At 37.1% G+C, this 26,914-nt stretch overlaps 1 protein-coding gene across 3 annotated transcripts in view; it reads left to right on the top strand.

Annotated features, from left to right (window-relative positions):
• asxl3.L (ASXL transcriptional regulator 3 L homeolog) overlaps nucleotides 1-19,864 on the top strand; it is an 81,150-nt gene extending 61,286 nt beyond the window's left edge. For all 3 annotated transcript variants that reach the window (XM_018267972.2, XM_018267970.2, XM_018267973.2), the window contains 3 exons: nucleotides 389-494; nucleotides 1,446-3,330; nucleotides 7,925-19,864. In XM_018267972.2, coding sequence (XP_018123461.1) covers nucleotides 389-494; nucleotides 1,446-3,330; nucleotides 7,925-11,383 — 5,450 coding nt within the window. In that variant the 3' untranslated portion in view covers nucleotides 11,384-19,864. The remainder of the gene's footprint in view (nucleotides 1-388; nucleotides 495-1,445; nucleotides 3,331-7,924) is intronic.
• Nucleotides 19,865-26,914: the final 7,050 nt, after the last annotated feature.

Raw genomic sequence — 26,914 nt, forward strand, 5'->3', positions numbered from 1 at the left:
AGCCTAGGGTAACTTGGGTGCTGTATATAACTGCAGTAAAGCAGGCATAAAGGAATAGTCCCAGGAATTTCAGGCTCAGAAAAGCTTAAAACAAAACTTTTTCATATCATTCTAATCTTTTTGTTTTTATTTTGCTTAAAACTAAATTGCAAATTACAATTTTGCTGATTTTAGTCTAAATCTTAGCTGGGGAATCAGTATTGATCCTAATCAAAAAATAATTTATTCAGTTCATCAAATGAGTAAAAAATAACATTTTTTAGAAGTAAAATTAAAAAAGTTACCGTGTAGTACTGTACAGTACATTACCTATTGCTCTTGGTGCAACACTCTTTTTATTTTACAGCCCTATATCTAATGTGTTCTTTTTGGGGGTTTTTTTCAACAGGGGAATTCACACCAGAAATGCAAATGCGCATCAGACAAGAAATTGAGAAAGAAAAGAAAACTGAATTGTGGAAAGAAAAGTTTTTTGAAAGGTTTTATGGAGAAAAGTAAGAAAAAACATTGCAAAAATAGCAAGTTTTTGGTAGTAAAGGATACCAATTAGGAAATTTTTTAAGGGATCTTAAAGTTTTTGAGTAACATCATAAACTTTAGTGCCAAGTCTGTAAAAATCTTATATCATGGTTGTCTTGTGACCAGACTTCTCCAACCCTCATTTGTAAAATTGTTATTACTGCGTGTAAAGAAAAACAAACCTCTGATTTAACACATGTACATACAGTCGCACCTTACTCTAAATGCAGTGCTGTTTACAATTGCGGCATCCAGAGGGGGGTAGACAGGATGGGCAACATGTGGTAGTCCTGTTTAATGCCTGGGGTGTGATTTAGACATTAAAGGATGAATACATTTAAAAAATGTAACAAACAAGGGAAAGTTGTGCTCACCACTATTTTTTAAAACCATTAGGCGGGGGTGCAATGAGGCTGTGACCACAAAATACATATAGTCAAATACAAGAGTCCTCTGCACTTGTGTCTAATAAAAGGGCAGCCAAGTATGGAGGTTTACTTTGAAAGCAGCAAGTAAGTTGCAAGTAAAACCTAGTCCCTTTGTAAAATGTATAATGAAGCAATAGAATTCTTAATGAATCAGATAAAATTGAGCATAGGATTGGCCAGATATGGAATGACTTTGATGTAGTTGGCCAGCTTAAATATATTGCAATATATGGACAAACAATCCCTGTTTTGTTTAAAGGGTAAGGCATTTTTTAGTAGCAGTATGCACAAAATGTCGCTGTCTTAAATATATTGATAATGGGTTGAGTGCAGAGGACTCTTGTTTTTGACTATACATTTAAAAAATGCACAGCTTGCATAAATAACTTTTGTTAGGCCCAGAGTTAACATGATGACATTTCTGTCTTTCTTCATATACAGAGTATATTTTGCGTTAGACTGTTGTGCTACAGTTATTTTATGTATTCTTTTTGTCAGGTCTGGGATGTCTAAAGAAGAATCCATAGAACTGGCATCTGGGCAAAACAGTAGTGAAGATGAAATCAGTTCACTTGAAACATCTCTAAGCTTTTCTGATCCATCTGTCCAATGTAATGACAGTGCGAAAATCAACAATGAAACACCAGTTTTAATGGAAAAGGATGTGCTAGAGGTCTCCACTGGAACACTGAAGGGTGTTCCTACCAAGGGGCTTGTGAGTGAAACAGAACTGGAAGATATTGGAATACCTGAAGAATCTGTTATCCAGGAGGAAATTGCTGAGGAAGTAGAGACTACCATCTGTGATCAGGAAGAGGAAGAGAGGACTGACGCTGAATTGTCAGAGGAGCTGGGAAATCAGGACACTAAAGAGGAAGAAAAAGGAATGCTTGAAAATGTAGAATCATGTGTTGTTATGGAAGATGATATATTGCCTAATTCAGATATTAAAGTGAAAGGGGAAGACAAATCTGAAGATCTTGAAAGTGATATGTTGGAAGAAGCCAATCAGATTTCTGAGTGCACACCCTCTTCTCCAACTCTTTCTTCTCACAGCTCTCCCAGTGAATCAGTTGAAAAGGATTTTCAACTTTTGCCAGAATTAAATGTATCTGAAGAGAATGATAGCTCTTCTGTAATAGTTGATGCTGAGGGTTCTGAAGAGGCTACTGCTGTAGAGATGGAACTAATCAGTGAACCAGATGAACAGTTCTCAGAAACAGCATGTGTATCGGAAACATCCTTTTCCTCCGAGAGCCCAGAAGAAGCAAGCCATAGCATTCCATCCCCATGTGCTGACACTCAGTCTGCATCTGAAGATCCTTACACACCTGCATCTGTTGAGGCTGCTTTTCTGTCAGAAGTTTCAAGCTTCGAAAATGTTGAATCAGAAAGTCAGCAAAAGCACATAGATGAAAGCCCCCCAACATCACTGACTTCAGACATTTCTCCAGTCTCATCTTCACCTATAAGGTCCGAAGCATCCCCTTCTTCAAACCACCCACTCACATCAGAAGCATCCCCAGCATCTAATTTACCAATATCCTCTGAAGCATCTCCAGTGTCCGATATACCCTTCACCTCAGAAACCTCTTCAGTTTCATCTGTAGCTTTAGCATCAGAAACTGGCCTTCCTACTATTGTACCCCCACCTTCTGAAGCATCTTCTGTTTATAGTCCCCCTACAAATGAGCATCTCATGCTTCAGCAAGAGGTTTCACCAACATCGTCCGATGAATCACAGTCTCCCTTAAAGGATGAAACGGATGATTTCTCAGAGGCATCACAAGTAGATACTACTAGTGAACAAGAAAATCCTGAAAATCTAAATTATAATTCAGAATCCCTTAATGAAGGAATTCTTAATCATAGACATTGCCCATCTGAGGTAGAGAATGATAAACCCTATACTGCAGCTGCATCAGAAAAATGTCCACCAGAAATTATAACAATAAAAAATGATTCAACCCATTATCGCATAGTTGAGAAAAAATATTTGCCTCCTCATAATGACTCTCAAGGATATTTTTGTAAAAAAACAGACTCTATTCAGTTTAGATCCCATGAAAAACTGCATACTACAACTGCAGAAATGACTGGATATGTTGAAACAAGCAGAAGTAAGTCCCATAAACAAGGAAGTTCTCAGATCTCTCATACAAAGTCATCTGAACACAACAAACAGGTAGAGCCAATAAGGACTGAAAGCCGGGAGCCTGAACTTTCAAAGCGAAAGACATTGGAATTGCATAATTTTGGTATATTAAAGGAGAAACGACCACGAATAGATGATGATTATCATATCAGAACATCATCTGTTTCAAGTCAGGCAGAGCGAGAACCACCGCCACCTAGGGAAGAGCCCAAAGTTCCACCCCTCAAGGTACGATGACAATTATTTGCTAAAGACAAATTAATGTAAAATGGTTATAGAAAATATAGATCCTTTTCTACATTCCACTGCTCCCTCTGCCTTTTTCTCCTTTCTTCCTGATTTCAAGTCATGTCTTCAGTTCCTCTTTTTTCTTACTCTATTTTCCATTGTCCCTCTTGTGAAATATCTACATGATTCTGCTTGCTTGTGGAGAATCAATATAAACTTAAAATGTCCTTTGAAATGACATACCAATACTCACCGTCAATAGTTACATATCTTCCTCCAAAAATACATACCCATATATATTTACAAATATGGGTGTATTGAAGTGGAGTGGCCCAAAAATATCTGCACTCATAGCATATGTCCAATGTGCTTGTGAAGTGAACTAGCAGAATGAAGGTTTGATGGGTTGATTGAGGTTCTTGAAATGCCTACCTATACAGTATTAAAATATAAAATCACAGTATTTAGTGACTGATTTTGGCAGCATATTGCATATTAGCAGTCTTTCTTCTCAAGGATCAAGATCCTATTTTAAAAATATTCAAAACCTACGGTTGACTGCAAGTTTTATGTAAAAATGTTTAAATCTTTGGCCCCAGACTATAGCTATCTGTGAATTTTAATACCCATATATACTCGAGTATAAGCCGAGGTACCTAATTTTACCTACAAAAACTGGGAAATTTATTCACTCAAGTATAAGCCTAGGGTGAGAAATGCAGCAGCTACTGGTAAGTTTTCCTAAATTTGGCCACAACAAAAATCTAATCAATGAAATGCCTCACTACATTCTTTACATACCTGTCTCTGAAAAGCAAACAGCTCAGCTGCTTCATTCATTTGTTCTTCCTGCTTCTGTCCTGCTCGCTCAGCCCCTCACCCCCTCCCTTCAGAATTGTCCTTGGCGCTTGAATACAGCCAGGAACGAGTCAGCAGTGCGGTGCACAGGAGGAGATTTCAGGAGCACAACTGGGATTGGGTTGGGATAAGTCTCTTTACCTCACAAATACATGTGCTGTATCAAACAGTGCGCATTCCTACTTCCGCCCTATATTATATTAACTCCCGCCTCTGTACCACCCACATCTTCCTTTTCGTCGGCTCCCAGGGGCGTGCGCAGAGAGAAGGCAGCGGGAGAGGGCTTGTCTGCAGGTACTGACTTGAGTATAAGCCAAGGAAGACTTTTTCAGCACACTTGGGTTCTGAAAAACTCGGCTTATACTTGAGTATATACGGTAACTGCTGGATTAGTTAGATTGATAAACAGGCACATTATCAATATGGCTAAGCCACATACTGGACGCATCTGCATTTTAAGCATCATTGGATCAGGAAAATGGTCATCATGGATCTCCTTCAGAACTCGAGCTACAGTGGTGTGAAAAACTATTTGCCCCCTTCCTGATTTCTTATTCTTTTGTATGTTTGTCACACAAAATGTTTCTGATCATCAAACACATTTAACTATTAGTCAAAGATAACACAAGTAAACACAAAATGCAGTTTTTAAATGAGGGTTTTTATTATTTAGGGAGAAAAGAAATCCAAACCTGTGTGAAAAAGTAATTGCCCCCTGAACCTAATAACTGGTTGGGCCACCCTTAGCAGCAATAACTGCAATCAAGCGTTTGCGATAACTTGCAACGAGTCTTTTACAGCGCTCTGGAGGAATTTTGGCCCACTCATCTTTGCAGAATTGTTGTAATTCAGCTTTATTTGAGGGTTTTCTAGCATGAACCGCCTTTTTAAGGTCATGCCACAACATCTCAATAGGATTCAGGTCAGGACTTTGACTAGGCCACTCCAAAGTCTTCATTTTGTTTTTCTTCAGCCATTCAGAGGTGGATTTGCTGGTGTGTTTTGGGTCATTGTCCTGCTGCAGCACCCAAGATCGCTTCAGCTTGAGTTGACGAACAGATGGCCGGACATTCTCCTTCAGGATTTTTTGGTAGACAGTAGAATTCATGGTTCCATCTATCACAGCAAGTCTTCCAGGTCCTGAAGCAGCAAAACAACCCCAGACCATCACACTACCACCACCATATTTTACTGTTGGTATGATGTTCTTTTTCTGAAATGCTGTGTTACTTTTACGCCAGATGTAACGGGGCGCGCACCTTCCAAAAAGTTCAACTTTTGTCTCGTCGGTCCACAAGGTATTTTCCCAAAAGTCTTGGCAATCATTGAGATGTTTTTTAGCAAAATTGAGACGAGCCTTAATGTTCTTTTTGCTTAAAAGTGGTTTGCGCCTTGGAAATGTGCCATGCAGGCCGTTTTTGCCCAGTCTCTTTCTTATGGTGGAGTCTTGAACACTGACCTTAATTGAGGCAAGTGAGGCCTGCAGTTCTTTAGATGTTGTCCTGGGGTCTTTTGTGGCCTCTCGGATGAGTTGTCTCTGCGCTCTTGGGGTAATTTTGGTCGGCCGGCCACTCCTGGGAAGGTTCACCACTGTTCCATGTTTTTGCCATTTGTGGATAATGGCTCTCACTGTGGTTCGCTGGAGTCCCAAAGCTTTAGAAATGGCTTTATAACCTTTGAAATTGAACTCAGGTGTGATAAACCACAGTTTAGTTATTTTTTAACAAGGGGGGCAATCACTTTTTCACACAGGCCCATGTAGATTTGGAGTTTTTTTTCTCCCTTAATAACGTAAACCTTCATTTAAAAACTGCATTTTGTGTTCAATTATGTTATCTTTGACTAATAGTTAACGGTTTTTGATGAGCAGAAACATTTAAGTGTGACAAACATGCAAAAGAATGAGAAATCAGGAAGGGGGCAAATAGTTTTTCACACCACTGTATAGGCAGTCATGATCTTGGAGTTTACAACCAGCTTGAATGATATGTGAATGAGCCCCAGTCCATTGTATATGGCTTTAATCCCAAATATGGACCAGACAGAGAGTTATAGTTTTGGTCAAGAATGAAAGTTTATTTATAAAAGATGATATTTGCATCAATTCTTCGGCATGTGTTCAACCCATTTTAATAGGTCATAAACGAGCATTAGCAAGTGTCTAGATCCTTGCTCCCTCATGCAAATCATAAGCGGGGAGAAAGTATTCGGCAACTGATTGCATATGCACTTTATTTTTTAAGATATCTTAGTAAAGACCATTTTAGGGGACATTTTAAACTTTATTCTCAAAGCTGCATCCCACCAGTAAGCGGTGTTAACTCTATTGTGTTATACATTTTATTTGGAAAACATTATAACTTGAAACACTAGCCCTTTCTAATGTTCAGAATTATTTTATCCTCATATTGAAACAGTATTTTATAGCAGTGTCTAGAATCCTATTTTGTAGGGGAACCGAATTAGCCTGAGAAACGGCTTCACAACTCAAAAATAGGTTTTGAACCAGTTTTGCACCTTGCTTAACTTGCTGTTTTATATTGTAGGAGACTACTCCAGTGAATTCAATGGGATCTTGTAGACCCACCCTGAACAACACAGGGACCCATTTTAGGGTCCCACCCATAGGTTAAGAAACTCTGTTTTATGGAACTTAGCATCAGGGGTGACTGCTGCTGGAGTAAAACTGCCACCTCAGAACCTCAGAAGTTGTTTATTAAAGCCTCTTGCTGCAACAATTTTTGAATGCTACACATTACATTCTGCTTTGTTTTGAATCTCAAGACAGATGAGGTGCTAGGTTAGATTGCTGGATGTAGTGAATTCATGGGATATCCGTAATTGTGTAAATCATCGTATGAGGTGCATGATTTCACATTACATTTCACATTACAACTCAAATTTAGTTGTAGATGCAGACATCTACTTTTTAATACGCACTGTAAGTAAATAAATTCAGTCACATCATTGTATTTTGCAGGCCCTCAAAAAAATTTTTTCCATGATCCTGCTAAAAAAATTCTTCCCACGAGTATTGCTTTGTAGTTTCTGCTTTTTGTATATACAGTACAATCTTGTAGGAAACAAATACATTTAATTGTTCAAACTATAACCACAAAACACTGGAATCCAGCTGAACCATGTTGTATTGGTCACTGCTTTTTTAAAAAAAATGCAGATTTTTTTATTTTGCTTTTAAATTTGCAGCATATCGCTACTTCATATTTGAAGTTGTAGGCATTTCTTTCACCTTTACACTTTGATCCAGAGTGATGTGTACATGTATGCAACATATAAATACCTCAATGCAGACATCCCACCATGACTAAAAAAGGGATACTGTCCTGAAAAATGCTATCTCGTTACCTTACCATTGTTCTGTTGTAAGGCTGCTGGGGGGGTGGAGGGGGTGATATCACTCCAACTTGTAGTACAGCAGTAAAGAGTGATTGAAGTTTATCAGAGCACAAGTCACATGACTGGAGGCAGCTGGGAAATTGACAATATGTCTAGCCCCATGTCAGAATTCAAAACTGAATATAACAAAACTTGTTTGCTCTTTTGAAAAATGGATTTCAGTGCAGAATTCTGCTGGAGCAGCACTATTAACTGACCAGTTTTGAAAAAAACATGTTTTCCCATGACAGTATCCCTTTAAAAATTTATTTAGAGACTTGTATTTATGTTCCTTTTTGGACCATGATTTATTAATATTGTTCTTTTTCTTTTGTCCCAGATTCAGCTTTCGAAAATTGGACCCCCATACATTATTAAAAGCCAGCCTGCTCCAAAACTTGAGTCAAAAATGTCTTCAAGTGCATCTACTAGTGGAGGGAGGAACACTGGTGCAAGAACTCTTGCTGATATTAAAGCAAGAGCACAACAAGCCAGGGCACAAAGAGAAGCAGCTGCTGCAGCCGCAGTTGCAGCTGCTGCAAGTATTGTTTCTGGTGGTGTTGGAAGTCCATGTGAAAGTAGCAAGACAAGGACACTTGGCCATATTAAAGAACAAACCAAGGCCAAAATTTTTACAAAGCATCAGGCAAAAGTCAATGTACAGCAGTCAAGTAAAGATGGAAAAATAAAAGACAGCCATCCAGTCACAGACGTGCCATTGTCTTCTGATGGAAAGATTGAAAGCTCTACTGGGGTTATCATCATTAATCCAAACTGCAAATCTCCCAACAGTAAGACCACCTTACATCGAGAGATGCCCTCTACATTACAGAAATCGCTTAGTAATGCATCATTATCTGAAACAGATTCTGATGCTTCTTTTCACAGTTCCAATGAAAACATCCATGTGCCACATTCCAGTGACAAAACAATCACATCTACCTCCAATGATAATTGTTGTGTCTCAAAGCATTTTAGTAAAAACATAGGTCCTGTCTCTGTCTGCAGCTCTGTTGACTCTTCTATTTCAAATACACTTGAGAAATCGTCAGCTCTGATGTCCGTTGATAATGATAACACTATAACTGTACGCTGTGTTCTAAACTCTACTCAGCAAACTAACATTCCTAGTATGGGTGTTGTACCAGGATGCTCCAATAACACTAGCAGCACAGCCTTGGCTATAAATTCCACTACATCTAAATCTGAGGATGACACGAGAGTGTCCCTATCAATCAGTAATGTTAATCATTACACCTCTGTGCCAGTTACATCCATTGGAAATAGTATGCTAAATCCTTCGCTTTGTAGCTCTTTGCTTGATTCCCTAAACTCTACAATAAGCACGGGCAGCAGGCATCCTGAGAAATTTGATCTATCAGGTTGTGAAAAAGAAATTGACATACAAGTCTGCAGTTCAATGAAGAGATTGTCAAGCCAAGAGGATACTATCTTCAATTCACTTGATAGGTCTCAGGTTCCTTTATTTGCCAACAACAGGAGAACTTTAAGCTCTGATTCCAACCAAATTAACACTGACAATATTGATAAAACTTTGTGTAGTATTGTATCAAACTTCCACAACAAAGCTCTGCCTGCCACTTTATCGCAAGCTTCAACAAATCGCTCTATACCATGCAAAGTGATTGTTGATCATTGTACAACTCCAAATTCATCTTTCCCTTTCACTGCCGAAAATTCAGAAAACTGCACCGATCCACAGAACAGTCATGGAAGAGCAGAACTTTCAATGCAAAATAAAGCATGCCCCCAAGTATCTGTTATAAGCAGACAAGAATGCCTTCCTTCTGAGTCTTCTGAGCACAGTTCTTTCACAAATATTTCTTCTAAGCTAGCAAGAGATGAAAGGAACGCCTCTTGCACAAGCCATTTGAAAAATAGTTATTCACAAGAGGAATCTGTTGCCTGTCGGGAAAATTTTAATGAGCATTTGAAGTGTCCTCCTACTTTCAAGGGTGGTGCAGATAATATCCCTAACTCGGAGTATATATCTAACAACAGAATATGCTGGAATGAAAAAGGTAAATCTGTTGGCAACCTTTTAAATATGGTAAAGAACATTGGGTACTCAGGAGAAAACATTCTAGGCAGTGTCAAAAGTGAGCCTGACCGTTATCAAATGGCAAAGGTCACCGCTCTGAGTCCAGTACCAAGAATCTCTGTATCAATAAAATCAGAAGCAAGCGAATCAATAAAGTGCTTTGGAAATGATGGATATGTAGGTCAAAACACTCTTTCTCAAACTGCTGACTTAGACATGGGTGCACAGTCTTCAGATATACTTGTCACTGTTTCCAGAGAAGAACCTTTATCTCTGACAACAGAAAACTTGAAAAGGGTGACAAATGCAGGAAGTTCCAGTTGTCGTCTTTCATCTGTTGAAGCAAATAACCCATTAGTAACACAATTGCTGCAAGGCAACTTACCCCTAGAAAAAGTTTTGCCACAGCCACGGTTGGGAACAAAACTAGAAATTAGTAGGCTGCCTCTGCAAGCTACCTCTTTGTATAAGGCTTCTGAGAACCCATGCTCTCCAACACCAGACGGTAAGGGTTACCCTTTAACTCCTCTGCAAATGAGGAAACGTGAAAACCATCCTAAAAAGAGGATGGGAAGAACTGTAGGAGAACGTGCTCAAATTAAATGCGAGTCTGGAAAGTTTTCAGTGGATGCTGATCCGGCCTTGTCTTCTTGTATGATGGGTTCTAATATGAATTCGCTAGTACATGGTCAGGGTTTTAAACAGGAGTGGATGAATAAGCACTCGGTTCAAACCAGGATTGTTCACAGCCCAGAGATTAAACAGCAGAAGAGGCCACTGCCTTCGTGTAGCTTTCAGCAAAACTTCTATAATGTTGAAAAAAATGGCAGCTATCAACCAGAAGCTTGTACCTCACATAGACAGCAATTTTACCAAATGTCAGTGGCTCAGAGAGGGTCAGCCCCTTCAGTGTATTTACCACAAGGTTCTGTAAAAGCTCAGCCCAGTGGCAATGCTTTTGCTTTTAGTAGGCATCCCGAACAGAAGGCTTTGGCAGAAGTCAATGTGCAACCTCTTCCTCTCGGAATTAGCAATGCTTATTCACCAAATCTTCACATTAAAGAAGCTGATGACATTGGCAACCCTTTACAAACATTACAACATAAATTCTTAGTACATACTCATTTACCTAATACAGAAGTCCCCTCTGATCATAAACAACCAGCAGTTGCTTTGGAAAACACTAAAAGACTTAGTTGGTCTCAACCTACAAGCAATATAAAGTCTGAGCCCAACTCTTATGAGGAAGGCCTAAATAACAGCTGTGAACTGACCATGAAACAAGCTTCCTATGAACAGAATGAAGTCAAAGAACAGTTAAAAGTGTTTGCCTTGAAAAATGCTGACTTTTCTTCCTATTTACTTTCTGAGCCACAAAAGCCTTTTTCTCAGTTAGCGGCACAGAAAATACAAACACAGCAGCTGCCACAGCAGCAGCAGGGTGGGAGTTATCCAGCAATTCACTTTGGTAGCACAAGCTTCAAAAGGGCAGCATCTGCTATTGAAAAATCTATAGGAATTTTAGGGAGCAATGCTAAATCTGCCTCTGGACTGAGCAGCCAGAACACTTCAATCCCTGTACAGAATTTTGCTGACAGCAGCAGTGCAGATGAACTGGAACTCAAATGCTCCTGCAGGCTGAAAGCCATGATTGTGTGCAAAGGCTGTGGGGCCTTCTGCCATGATGACTGCATAGGACCTTCAAAATTGTGTGTAGCGTGTTTAGTTGTACGATAGGAAAAGAATTACAGATGGAGCATCCCTTCAGTTTTACCGCCAAAATGGCTGCGCCAAAAGCAGTAACATTATATCCCATGTTGTTTTATGTAAGTTAATTTTGTTGCATCCAGATATTTTCAGTGTTAATTTGTCTGTTTTTTCTAGGGGAGAAAAAAAAAGTTTGAGGAGTGTTTTTCTCTTGTTGTTGCCCCACTTATTTATTCATAAAATTGTAACTGTATTAACTCAATTTCTGAAAGCACTACATTATGCATTATGTGTATACAGTGTGCAGGTGGAACTGTTCTAAAACAATTTGCTATACCTTTGTGAAGCTGGACTGCAGTGCACAAGCATTCTACAGTATACATGTGAACTGGCATGTAATTCCTTTTGTAATGATCCCTCTTGCCTATCTTAGCTTTTCTTTCCTTTCACTTAACTTTACATATTTAATATGTTGATTGCCCAGCTCATAAATTACGGTTTTAGATATGCTTGAGCAGCAAGATTTCTGCTTACGCAAACTTAATGCTTACAGGAAATCTCCACATGAAGATTTTGTTTTTTTGGATGTCTGGGAACTTAATATGCCAATTAGTAAGTAGCCACAGTATCAATGGGGGATTGAACAAATGCAAAAAGAAGATGTCCTGATGATTTCATTTTCAAGTGAATGTTGAAACATTACATTTTCCATGTTTTATTTATAGCTGCTATAAAAGACATTTCAAGACCTCATAGGATGGATTAGTGTAACCAGTGATCAGCGCACTGTGCTTCCTATTTTTCAACAGTTCTGGCAATACTTTGGTGAAAAAAATAGAACCTAGTCATTTATTTGTTTATTTTGTGCAGCTGAGATTGAGAATAGAAAAAAATATGTAGTGCCAAATTCTCAGTTGCTGGTAAATATTGTAAAATATTGAATATGGTAAATATTCAAGTGAATGAAGAACTGCAAAGTGCACTTCAAAATATTATGACTCCAGACCTGCTTGAAGCAGCAGTCCCTGGCAGTTCCAAATCATTGTCGTGGAAGTGAAGATTGCTAAACCAATAGCTAACAGGAAAAGTTATTTTTAGGGGCAACATTTGCATTTCAAGAGTGTTGGTTGAGAGGAAGAGAACGACTCACATCTCTAATACTAAGGATATTTAAATATATACCAAAACATAGAAATTTGCTTTTAAACTAGCAGTTCTTTTAATGCCATTTTTTCCTCAACATACTTTTGCATTCGTTGAAGTGCTTTCATTTGCTTACCATAGTAGAGTTGGAGACTCTAATAGACTTTACACTGTGGGGCTTGATACATTTTTATTCTGCCTTTTACTTGTCATGCATATTACAAATTTTTCATTGCAGACAAGAATTCGTTAGCATTTAAAATTGATAAGCTATTGATTGCTAAAATTTTAAGCCTTCTCTATGGGATCCACTAAATTGACATATTTAACATTACTAGGGACCCCTATTTTGCTTACGAAAATAAGATTTGCTGCTATAGATGTTTGTTACTGACAGAATCAGGAAGAAATGCATGTCGTTGTGTTTAATTTTTTGTTTGTTAGATGTTTCTTAATAAAAAACAGCATTGACGTTTTATCACTTTGCACCAAAATATGGTGAAAATAGGCCATATTTTCCATTTCGGTGAGCAACATACCATAAATGTGTCAGGTGCAAAGCTTATTTCTAATTATTTTTTTTTTAATTTAAATTTTGTTTTATTTAAAACTGACGCAAAATAGTTTACATCTTAATATTTATATAGTCAATTTCAACTAATTTTAAAGACACTTGAAAAAAGCTCAACACAATTGCACACCTCACACAAATAACTGTTGCAGTATGTTTCAGCAGCATGAGCACACTTTGACCTTTTCCATAGTGACCTGGAGTCTGTGCATCTGATGGCAACATAGTTTAGGGGCTTATAAACATATTTGAAGGGGTATATATAAAATGTACCACTTCTGAATCTTTTAGCGCTAAATGATGTCCTATGCATGGTGAGCACCAAGCCCTTATTTATATGTGTTTTGACTACATTATGTGGTTTGTTAAAATAGACGTTTTGTCATTTTATAAGGAAAGACAGGCAGCTAATTTAAAAAAAAAAAAAAAGAGTCCAGTATTGGTTCAGGAATGGGAAGGAGGCTAAAGCAGTGCACTATGAAAACACCTAGTATTCCATAGCCTTTTAATTTAAGTGCCATTTCTGATCATTGTGACTTGTGCACCTTTAATCCAGCTTTCTATGTGGTGAGCTGCTTTCTCATAAAACGGGTCCGTGAGTTACTTTAAAGCATGTTTCAGGGCCATATTTCAAACAAATAAATCTGAGGACTTCTTTAGCTACAAAACCTCGCTTGTAGGGCCGCATCCATCAGTGCAGTGTCCAGCTGGACAGTCCTACTCTTATCCATTGGTTCTCAGTCCTATCCACAACAAAAGGCATATTTATTATGCTGTGGAACACAAAATTCCCCCTGAATAAACGTTGTAAAAGCTGAGTAAAATAAATCAGACATAAGATTGAATGTAATGTGTATTGAAGTCACTATATCAAGAAAACATAGGTGATGTTTTTAGAGTACAAGTGTGCCATAGAATATAATGTGACAAGATCGCAGTAATCAGTGTGCCATTGGTTAATTCTTCCACTAGACTCAATCTCTCTCAAGCTCTAGGGGATTACAGTATGTGGTATGATTTAGTATATGTTTTGGATGCTGGGAGTCAAAGTACAGCATAACGATCATATATTCTTGTTTCCACCAAATAAAGTATTTTACTAACTATATAGAAGTTTTCCAACGCAAGTGCTCAGGTTTGTCCCTCCTGCTACATATAAACATTCCATGAGGAAAGCCTCTAGGGTACTGTCACACTGGGCTATACTCTAGTCCCTCTGCTCAAATCCATACTTTTTTGTGTCTGCACCCATCTTGCTTCGGCTTGGGTGCAGACAAACCGAGCAGATTTTAGAGCCTATGCAATTTCATATGAAATCCACTCCTTGTGTCTTCACTCGTTTGTATTGGCACATGGTTTTATGTCACAATCATTTTATTCTAATCAAGACCACAAGCTACACTTCAAGAAAATTAAATAATATGCCACTGGCTTTTTATGGGTAATAGAAACTACCTTTTAAATAAGGTCGCTATCTATAATCAAGCATTTGCTGTGGCATAAAAAGGATTCCTAAATTTGTTTTTATGTAGAGCTTTCACTATACCTTCTGTGAACGTTTGTATATGGCTTTCAAATATGTTTTATATTCCTTCGGTAGTATGTAAGCTGAAAACAGAATAGGAAGAATACCAGGGAAAGCTTGCCCTCTGCACATGCTGTTATGCTTATTTTTAAACTGAGAATGTTTGTGCCGCTTTCAATGTTTAGAAGTTTAGGGCATCATGTAATAAAAGAAGTGAACAGAATAAATACTCATAAGAATTAATAACATTTTACAATGTAATGTTGTCCATTAGACATTTGGAAGACCAGCTTGAAGGTTGTGTAAAATGTCAGCAAAATAATAACATATACTGCGTTCTAACGCAATCTGTTTTTCTGTTTGTGGTTGTATTTCATTTTTCTGTTTACGCCATTTATTACATTCCCGCTCTCTCTGGAGGTGGCTTAGGGGCTATGATTTTTTACTTTTGAGTGCTCCTCTTTAGCTTATATGAGCACCATTACTGTTTCTTCTATTATGGACTGTAGAGAGACAAACGTATAGCAACATCTGAATAGGTTTTTAAAAATGAATCATTTTTTTCTTGCATACATGAAGCTGCTATAATTTTTTCATGTATATTTTATAGCTAATGTTTATTCCCACAAGTCCACCAGTCCAAGTGAATATGGCCAGTGCACATGAATTAAGTTTAGATCAGACTAAAAGGATTGGTACATGAGGATTATATAGCCATCAACTTGGAGGTAGTAAATTTAGGATCCAGTGTCAGGGAAGTGCAAAGCAATTACAGAAACATCGGTTTTCCCATCTGTTTGTTTAATGGGAACATTAAGGGAATAGTGTATATTCAAATTAAAGGATAAGCAAGCCTTCTATTTTAAAATCACTAAAACAACTTTAAACAGCCCCAAAATGGCTTACTTTTCTCCCAACATTTAGTATGATGTTCTTTCTAACATAGAAGATGAGTCCTGGTATGTAAATCAGTAACTGCCTTATCTAGCATGAAACTCCGCCTCCTCTAGTATATTGAACCTATCTTCTCCTTGGAAGATGAAATTGGCCAGGAAGCTGTTTACTGTGCATGCCTGATTAATTTCAATTGGAGCAGAAGGCACATTAGACATCTCTTTGATTGGCTTCTTATACGGAGGAGAAGGAAGCCTCAGTATACTATAGAGGGGGATGCTTCATGCTAGATAAAGAAGTTACTGATTACAGGGTTCAGCTTCTATGTAATTTTAGGGGCTGTTTAGAGTCTTTTTAGGGATTGTAAAATAAAAGTTGTACCCTGATGTACAAAAACTGCCTCTATGCTTGTTAACTATATGCTTGATAATTGCTCCTAAAAAATAGCTTGTGAGCAGCTGGATCCACTCCTACCAACACAAACTTCTTCCACAGAGTTTATATGGAAGCTGTGCTGAGCCTTGGGTGTCAGACTTATACCTGTATTGTTTTATAGCCATTAGGAAGGATGGAAGGTTTGCTAGAGTGCAGTAAGGCCTGGTAAAGTTGTTGATAAAATCTCTTGAAGTGTGATGTGAGGAAGGAAAATGCACACCCACAAGTACCATGGAAAATACCACCTTGGCTGCTTGGTAAAATTTGCCTTGTTAAGGTGGCTTTACATGGACCAATAAGGAAAAGGCCTCGAGGTCAGCAAAGTCAGCTACTTATTGGCCAGGCGAGCCAATAACATTGTCATGTGTGTTCTAATTTTGTTTTTGCCGATTTTAAACACTCTTTTTTCAGTACTGTCTTATTAAACATCTGTAAATGTTTTGGTTGCAAATTTATATTGGTTGTCACTTGTTTTTTTAGTACTGTAGAGCTTGTTTCGTGTGCAGGAAATGGTCAGTATGTTAATTGTTATGCACTGGGCACTCTTAGGTCCATTTCTTTGTTAAAATCACAGTTTATGAGATGGTTAGAAGTTTTATAAAAGGTATTTAGGGATCTCTAGTTCTATGATCAGAAGAGACAGTAAGGCAACTGGGCCCTTCTGTTTCAGAAGACAAGGTAGCATGTCGAAAGCAAGCCTATTCTAGCCAAACCTGTTTGGAGATAGTGCCATAGCTGTTCTAAACTAAGAGGCACATTTATCAATGTCCACATTTGAGTTTTCCAGTTTTTTTCAGATTTAAAAATCTAATTCTGTTTTTACTACTGAATTTTTAGAAATGTATTTATCGATGGGTTAGAGTTCACAATTTAATACATACATTTCTAAATATCTTGTATGCTTCGAAAAATCGACTTTGCAAGCTCAAAAAAACTCTGAATAAATATTTTACATTTTGTCTAGGACAACTGCCATTTACTTCTACATAACCTTGCAAGCTTTTAAATTACGATGTTTTGCATTCAAGTTTTTTTTAGCTAAATAAATAGTTTATTTGAAGTCATAATTCGAGTTTGTAAATTTTTAAAAAAAAAAAGTGGTAAAAAGGCAAATTTGAACATTGAAAAATCAGCCCCTAAGTGTCAGTGGAATTATTAGTGCTTTATGCATTTGTAGTACAATGCTGACATCGTGTGGTGGTGCCAAGATGTATTCTACAATTCAAGGCAATTAGTACATTTATCTCATTCTTTCCAATATTAAAATTGTAGCCTATGAAAATCCTTCATTTACAAGAGTTTTATGTTTAATAATACTAAATCCGTACGATTCGACCTGTATTTTCTAACATTGCCCATCTTTACAACTGAGTCATGAGGAGTAATTGCATGTTATTTACTATCTAGTATGATTGCATTATTCATGACATCTTCAGGGCAAATATTTAATTTCAAGATAATTTTTATTTCTTTTTATCTAACCGGGCAAACTGTGCACTGCCATCAGTCAGACCTCACAATGCTTTCTTAACATAATGCCAATGTCCTTGGGTATAGAAGCAGAAATTCCTAACTTAGACACTGCACACTTCTTTTGGTTTTCAAAGATAAAACTATTCCTGTTAAGGCCATGTTAACTTTCATTCCCCCATATGTAATAAAAGTCACTAAGTTTGCCCAGGAGCAGTAACCTATAGCAGCCAATAAGATGTTTTCTTTTAAACAGATGACCAGTAAATGCTACCTGCTGATTGGCTGCTACGGGTTACTGCTCTGGGGCAAACGTAGTGCTTCTTATTGCATAACCCTCGTTATATTTTAAATGCAATGCAGCCAAATCCTGCAGATTTCCCTTTCATATGTTGGTACTTTCTGTACTCTGTGATATTCCACCTCCCTCCAGTTATTCTCCTGTTTGCTTTTACAGTCACTGTAATACCTATATGTTGCACAAAGTGTTAATGTTATGTGTTTATCCATTGTCTTGATTAACATGATCTGTTCTCTCAATATTTATTGACCAATAGAATGATATGGAACATATGTCATTTAATAACGTGATCATTCAGCCAAAGGGAAACTTATTTATAAGTGATCTAACACTGAAAGCCCCATTTTGGAAGATTTGTTACTTTGCATTCGTATATACCTGGTATGTTTGCTGAAGAGCAATGTCGTGCCTAATTTGTCTTTCTTCCTTCTCAGAAGAGTGACAAAATGTCAGCAGTTGTGTCAAATCACTGGTCATTATTGATAATTCAAATATTTGTGCTTATACCACACATATCAGCTATCTCAGCATCCCACATTTTAGCGTACCATAAGAGTACCAAATCCCTTTGATACAGTTTGTGAGAATGAAAAAAATTATCTGAGTAATTTTCCAAAAAATCCACAACATGAGGCATATATACTGTAGGTAATTAGAAATGGTTATGCTAGGGATTTTTCTTTTAAAAACATAAATGAATTTTGAATAATGGTTGTATTCCTTTTTTTTCTCCTTAAATTAACAATAAGATGGGAAGTCACTGTTAAAATGACGTTAAGATTTCACAATGCAAAACCAACAACCGTTCAGATGTTTAAAAAAAAAAAAGCTGCTTTCGTCTGGCTGTGTATTGTATTAATATTAAGGGGGTTATTTATTAAAGGTCAAGCTGTTTTCTCTGAAAAATTCTAATTTTTTGAGGTTAGTTAGTAAAAACTGAACTGTTCTGGATAAAAATTAAAATTTTGAAAATGTATTATTTCCCAAAGCTGCAAAAAGCTTGAATCCAAAAATTACACCAGCTAAAACCTGTTGAGGTCATGTAGAAGTGAATGGCAGAGCTGCTTGGAACCATTTGAATATGTTTTTAGCCTTCGTGATTTTTGGAGGTTTTGGGTGGTTTGTGCTCGAAAACATGACCAATTTGAGCTGTTTGACCTTTTTTTTTTGATCACTCGATCAATTTGAGTTTTTCCCCTTAAATGCATTTATTCGAGTTTTTCATAAATAAGCAAACATTCGACTTGTTAGTTTATTCAAGGAAAAAACTTCACAAACTCAACCTTTGAAAAATAACCCCCTAGGTGTATAATTTAGTTGAGAAAATGATTCATGATATGTTCAGAAAATGCTTCACTTTGTTGCCATCTTTGTACCAATGTTACATTTTGCAAAAAATAACTTAGAAATTTTCTTTCAGCACAGGGTTTTAAAATGTTGGGGGTTTTTTTATTGCAGTATTTTTGAATGTTTACAAATTTGCTATAATTGTGTCATTACAAGTATTTTGCAGCTGTACATTTTATTAGTGATGGGCTATAAGTTTCTGCAAGAATATGCTGGTGCTTTGTAGCAAAAATGTGTTTTATCTTTAGGAATTAGCAAAATAAACTTTCCTAACAAATCTGGCTCATCTTAAGGGCTACCGTTGGTGATTGTGAGTTAGGTGCCCGACTTCTGGTAAGCCTTATTTTAGAACCAGTTAACATTAAGGGTGTTAAGCAGTGATGCCATGCAAATATGGAAGCAGCAAATGTGCCCCTTTGTTTTTTTACCAAAGAACTAGTTCTCACACTAAGAATTTATTATTGCTTAAATTTGGTCAGTCGTTCACTTATTTTACTCATTTTTCAAAGCTTCTTTGTTCACATCCATTGTTACCTGACTAAAATGTGACTAAGTATCTCAATCATGATATTACCTTAACAAACAGAAAACGTGACAGTATTTTATTTAGATATCAGGGATCATGCTTTTCCAATGGTGCTTTTTTTATTTTGTTCTGTTACTAGTTCTCAAACATGATGCCGAAAAATCAACAACTGCTCATAATGCATCTGACTTCTATAAAAGTCTCTCATGTTATCTCCTCTTTCCTCATTTTCCATCAAGAAAAAAAATGGGCTTCTGTATAAAATATTCAGAAGAAAATAAAGAAATGAAAATATGAAACATTGTCTCTGTTTTTGTTAATTTTAAATGACCGGATGTTTCTTAGTGGTAAATGGATATTTTAAATAATAGATGTAAATTGTAGATTATTTTTTTGTATAAGTAAAACGTATTCATTTTAGCATGTTGCAGTTGACAAGACAGCTTTGGTATTTGTTTGCAATTCTATTTTAAAGCCACATATATCTGTTTCCCATTAAAAATATAATGAAAAAACACAATGAAAAGTGTAGTGATAGGCCTCAAGGTGGGGGGGGGCAGAATATTTCTCCTTTTTACAGAAGGGCATTGTAGACTTGAACTGCTAAAAGGCTTAAACAGTATTTCCATCTACAACGAGGCATGTTGGCAAAATAAAAAAAGAATTGTGTAGATTTAGGCACGTTTATGAGAAATTATCTGAAAACCCAATATCCAGAAAAATCCGAATGGTAATTAATAGATTCCATTTTACTCCATTCAGATTTTTAAAAAATATTTCCTTTTTCTCTGTAGTAATAAAACTACCTTGTAATTGATCCCAACTAATATATAATTAATACTTACTGGGGGTAAAACAATCCTATAGGGTTTACTTAATGTTTAAATATTTCTTTTAGTGAAAGGTATGGAGATCTAAATTATAGAAAAAACTCCCCAGGTCAAAAGCATTCTGGATATCCGGTCCCTAGTGATGTGCAGGCTGACCCATACGTCGGGCGGGTTTGGGTCAACTTCCGCACAAAGTTTACAGGGTGCGGGCTGAACTTTAGCCCACCCTGTCTGCATCCTCCTAGTGCCCCTTTCCAGCAGACGCACTCCTTTTATATACTCGAGTGCTGGTCTACCCTCTTCCAGGATATCATGTTCTTTACACTCACCGAACCCTAAAGATTTCAGCTGTATCAAAATCCAGCAAGAATTTTTTGGATTCGTCCAAATACTGGATTCAGTATATTTCTATTTTAAATATTAGTTGCCAGCTGATCCATGTATGAGACCAATAAAAAGCAAAAGCTCAGAAATATGATCTGACTGCAGCAGCCTTAAGGTGGCCATAGACGCAAAGATCCTATCGTACGAATCGAGGATTTGTACGATTTTCGGACCGTGTGTGGAGAGTCCCGACATTTTTTGTCCAGCGGAGATCGGTCGTTTGGTCGATCGGACAGGTTTGATTTTGTCCCGACCGATCCTACCCAGAGCCCATTGCGCTCTTATCGTAATCTGATTGTTGGACCATAAGGCTGAACCTTCAGATTACCCCCGATATAGCCATGCCCGTTAGTGCCATTTCGGGGAAAGATCGGCTCGTTTGGCGATGTCGCCAAACAAGTGGATCTTCTGGTCTATGGCCACCTTTAGGGCTCTTACTGACAAGCGTTTTTACCTGCGCTCCCCTGCGTTCCGTTTTTCTGCGTTCAGCCGCAGGGGAGCGCAGGAATAGACGCATTCGATTTTTTCCAATGGGGCTGTACTCACACAGGCGCGTGTAGGCGCCGAACGCAGGTTGAGACGCAACATGCTGCATTTTTCCTGCGTTCGGCACCTACACGCGCCTGTGTGAGTACAGCCCCATTGGAAAAAATCGAATGCGTCTATTCCTGCGCTCCCCTGCGGCTGAACGCAGAAAATCGGAACGCAGGGGAGCGCAGGTAAAAACGCTCGTCGGTAAGAGCCCTTAGTCTTTCTGGCCAAGTAATTCCACACCTGCCTGGTTTGTTACTATGGTTCTATGACAGCTTGTATATGATCCTTGACCAACATGGCTATTGTTTGCCCCCTTCACCATCATGCAAATGGTGCGACTGTTAAATACCTCATATTTATCAAGCTGGTCCAGTCAACATAGTTTATTGATCATGCCATACGTTAAAATAAATCTTTTTAAGGATTTGTCTTTAGTCTGTACAAACTAATACTGAAACCCTTTGCTGCCAATCTTTAAAGAGAGCTGATGTGCATTCTTACACATTATACATTGTTTCATATGAAAACATGAGTGATTTTGAAAGCCTCAATACACCAGTACCAAATTTATACACTTAAATCGATGTTCCTGATAAATAAAAAACACACCTAAGTAAAAATGAGGTGTTTTAGAGCTCTTTATCAAAAATGAGCTTTCTTTAATGCCAAAACGCTACTGGGGAAAAGTCTAACTGTTTTACAAGCCCCTCACATAGTTATCATTTCTACTGAATTTCGCTTTAGTTCAAAATATTGATTTTGTGTGTTTTCCAGCCATGTTAATATTGATGGCGTATCTGTTAGTAATGCTCCTACACACTGGGGAGTGGTCTAACCACGGGCGTTTAGCTTTTTTAGAGGCTACTAGGGAATTATTGTTTTGGAAGCAGATAGGGTTGAATTTATTGTGTGTTTTGAGTTGATTAGAAATGAAGCCTTTGGTTGCAGGTTTTAATTCTCTGTAGACATCAGTCAAAGCTAGCTCTGGAATGCATTGTGCAAGTGAGTTTAATGGGGTTGGGGATTGAACAATGATCTCACAAGGTACAAAATGCAAAATCAACTGCTTGTGTTATTGGAACTTGCTTATGTGTTTTGAGAAGTGTCACATGTAGACTAAAGTGGCTTTTGGTTTCTATTCATTGAAGTAATGATGGCCATTAAAGATACCTCTGCAACATTCTCTATAAGGGCAGGGGCACACGGGCAGATTCAGAGAGATTTAGTAGCCTGGCGACTAATCACCTCTTCTGCGGGACGACAAACTCCCCGAACTGCCTTCCGCCTGCTATAATGAGAAAATACCAGCGCAATAGCACTCGCTGCGCTTTGATTTCCGAAGTTGCACGAGGAAACTTTGGGCGCTGCATTGGCGCAGGCTTTTTCTCATTATAGCAGGGGGAAGGCAGTTCGGGGAGATTGTCGCCCCGCAGAAGAGGCGATTAGTCGCCAGGTGGCTAAATCTCCCCGAATATGCCCGTGTTTCCCTGCCTTAAGGTTAGAAACAAAATCTATCAGGTGGGCATCTGGAACTGCTTCCAAAATAATCCATACAATGGTTAGAGCTTAAGGATCCTCGCATGGTTAAGTGAGAGGCACTCGATGACAGATTGCCTTTTTGTTTAGTTATCCCTCCTCCTTTGTCCACTTTTCTTTCAGCATGTTGTTGTACAAGGCTAAATTTACAACTACAGTGCTGAACATTTGTTTCTGCTTTAGCCCTTTCTTCTCATCTTTCCATTTGAATCCGTATTACTTAGGGCCCATTTAATGAAGTTCGTTTTTTTTTCCCCACTAATCTATACAAATTTGCAGTTGTTCCTTTTTTTTTTTTAATAAAAAAAAAAAAAACTCTAAAAAGTTAAGATTCATCAATGGTTGATTTTCGAATTTATTTTTTTACTCAATAAATTCGAATGTACTTAAAACTCGAAAGTTATCTTAAAGGGGTTGTTCAGCTTTGAGTTAACTTTTAGTATCATGTGATGAGAGTGACGATGTGATGACACAATTTGCAATTGGTTTTCAATTTTTATTACCTGTGGTTTTTGAGTTATTTAGCTTTTTACTCAGCAGCTCTCCAGTGTGCAATGTCTGCAATCTGGTTGCTAGGGTCCAAATTACCCTAGCAACCATGCATTCATTTGAATAAGAGACTAGAATATGAATAGGATAAGACCTTACTAGAAAGATGAGAAATATAAATTAGCAATAACAATAAATGTGTAGCCTTACAGAGCATTTGCTTTTTAGATGGGGGGTCAGCGATGCCCATTTGAAAGCTGGAAAGAGTCAGAAGAAAAAGGCAAATAATTAAACAATTTAATTAATAAGTAATGAAAACTAATAGAAATGTTGCCTAGAACTGACCATTCTATTACATACTAAAAGTTTACTTAAAGGTGAACCACCCCTTTAAGAAAAACTCTGTCTAAAATTCAAACTAATGTTACTGACCCAAACACTCGAAACAAATTCTAATGAAACTCGATTTGAGTTTTTCCTCCGAAAACAGCTAGAATGTTAGCAAGGCTATTAACCTCTTCAAATTGGTCAACGGACCTCTGTCAATCAGTTGTAAATTAATTGTGCAGGTTTTCGGTGGCGAATATTTGAATTATAGGTTGAGGTGTGATAAATCTCACATTCTAATTTACATTCCGGTTGGTGCTTTCAAATTCGAATTTGTGAGTTTTATCGATAAATTCTAATATAAAAAAATTCAAATTGTTCAATAGTGTTGAAAACCATGAAAACCTCTAATACATAACTTTGCCAAGTAAAAGTTGTCAAGGTCTCATAGAAGTCAAAGGGAGCTGCGCTGATCCTATTGGACCATTGTCAATTTGGACTTTTAGAGATTTTCGTTTTTTTCCGGCTAGGAATTGTCCGAAATGCTAGAATTTTTAGAGGTATCGTATTTTTTTGCGAATTGTTCAGTTTTATTTTACGTTCGTTCCTTTTTAATTCAGATCTTTTAACTTATGTCATGACATACGTGGCTTTAGAGAAAGTAAGTTTAGTCGTGGTTTCAAAAACCCCCACTAAAATCTAACCTTTGATAAATAGGCCTCTAAATGTAACTAGACTTTGTTTCCTACAAACTTTACTTGATACTGGAACCCTGCTGCCTTTATGATTGCTACCAAATTGTAACTTTTTTAAAGACTGCGCCTTGTCCTTAATATGAGCATTTATTTAATGCTTTAAGGCTTGCAAAGTATCGATAAATTCTAACAAGATTCTATTTGACAATTAAAATACAACTTTCAAGTCAATTTATTTCATTAATATTTTACTTGTGGGAAAGCTTAAAAGCATTCAGTTTCATTAAGATGTATTCTCATGCCCTAGATTGATTGGAAAGCCCCCAGGAGAGAACACATGAAAGACAAATCTATGCAACAAGCTATTATTTAATGGATATGTTATTTTTGAAAGGTAAGTTCTGTTTCTTTCAGTTCTCCTTCTGGCATATGCCACTTGATCAAGACAAAGGATCATATGTGTTTATTTAGCAACGTTAGCAGCTGCTCTTTCAAGGTAATTACACCTTGTGTTGTTCAGCAGTAGGTTGCCAGGTGTGGCCCAATACAGAAAGCACCTGTCACCTCCAGTTCTAACAGCCTGTTATCAGCCTTCTGAAGAAGCACCAGCAAACACAACTTTGTTATAAGTGTTCCTTGTATGTTAAAGTGTTTGAAATGCATATTTAGAGGCAGATTTATCAAAGGTCGAGGTGAATTTTCGAATGAAAAAAATTCGAATTTCGAGCTATTTTTTGTGTACTTCGACTAGGGAATAGTCCAAATTCGATTCGAATTTGAATATTGGAATTTATCATGTACTGTCTCTTTAAAAATTCGACTTCGACCATTCGCATATATCCTATGGGGGACCTCCTAGAACCTATTTGGAGTCAGTTGGTGGAAAAATCTAAGTTTCTTTTGGGATCGAATGCGCTATTCCTTCAATTCGTACAATTCGAAGTCGGCCGATTACGGACCTACTCAACCAAAAAAAACCCTTCAACTTAATTTCGGTTGGTCTTTTTGAATTCGAATTTCAAAGTTTTTTTCAATTCGAAATTTGACCCTTGATAAATATGCCCCTTACTGTCGGAAAAACTTGTTCATATCTGCCATGAGTCTATACACTTAGGGCCTTATTTATTAAAATTTGTGTTAGTGTCATTTTTGTGGGTTTTTTTTCTTATAGGACTAAACTCACTTTTTAAAAAAAAAGCACAAATACCTCCTCGTTTATTAAAAAATACCATTATAAAAGCACAAATGAAAACATTGTTGCTCGATTATTTTATATTGTATGACTGCACCCAGGGATTTTGATTTTTTTTGGAACGTGAGTGCAGGCTAATTTTGATTGAGATACATATATATAAATATATATAAATAAACATATGGACAGCACCACCTTCCATTAATCTGCCCCTGTGCACGGAGAAACAGTGTATTTGTAGATAAAGAAAACACCAGCACCAGGGGTCTTTTTGCATCAAATAAGCAATATATATATATATATATATATATATATACATATATACATATATACATATACATATACATATATATATATATATATATATATATTTTCAAGGTCGAAAAACTTTGAAAGACCGAAATGTCAGTTTTACATGCAACACATTATACTGCTTATTTGATGCAAAAAGACCCCTGGTGCTGGTGTTTTATATTTATATATAATTTTTTTTTATATATATATATATACAGTATATATATATGTGTGTGTGTGTGTGTGTGTGTGTGTGTGTGTGTGTGTGTGTGTGTGTGTGTATTGGTTCCGTTATCCAGAAGCCTGTTATCCAGGAAGCTCTGAATTATGGAAAGGCCATTTCCCATAGACTCCATTTTGTCCAAGTAATTTTTAAAAGTGATAACTTTTTCTATGTAATAATAAAACAGTACCTTGTACTTGATCCAAACTAAGATGTAATTAATCTTTATTGGAGACAAAACAATCATAGTGGCTCTATTTAATGTTTAAATTATTTTTTTAAGTAGACTTAAGGTACAGTGATCCACATTACAGGAAGATCTGTTCTCCGGAAAACCCCAGGTCCCAAAAAATTCGGGATAAAAGGTCCCATACCTGTAGTATAATTAAGTAAATGATATACTTAATTATTTTTTGTTTTAACCTCATTATATAAATACAGTACATGATTTGTTGGCTTACAAAATGCAAAAACAATGCAAATAATAAAATGTCCCCTTATTCTAAAACAGTTGTATAAGACATGTATAAATTTTATATTACTGCATTCAGTTGACTCTATTGCGACAACTATATCCTAATGATTTTGCTGTACAAAAGAAATGCCTTTTTAAATATGATTATAATGACAACATATTCTATAATGCTGTGCATTACATGGCTGTACACATCAGGCATACAAATTGCATAGCATTAGGCTAAGGACACACTAGGCGATTTTGCCGCGAAAAGTCGCCCGCGATTTTTAAAAAGAAAGTCGCGGCGACAGGGCGACCGTCATTTGCTACAGCGATTTGGAGCAGCGACATTTACAGGAAGCGACTGTTATACCACAATGCCATGCGA

The sequence above is a fragment of the Xenopus laevis genome, chromosome 6L (genome assembly GCF_017654675.1).
Source record: "Xenopus laevis strain J_2021 chromosome 6L, Xenopus_laevis_v10.1, whole genome shotgun sequence".
Taxonomy (NCBI): Eukaryota; Metazoa; Chordata; class Amphibia; order Anura; family Pipidae; genus Xenopus; species Xenopus laevis.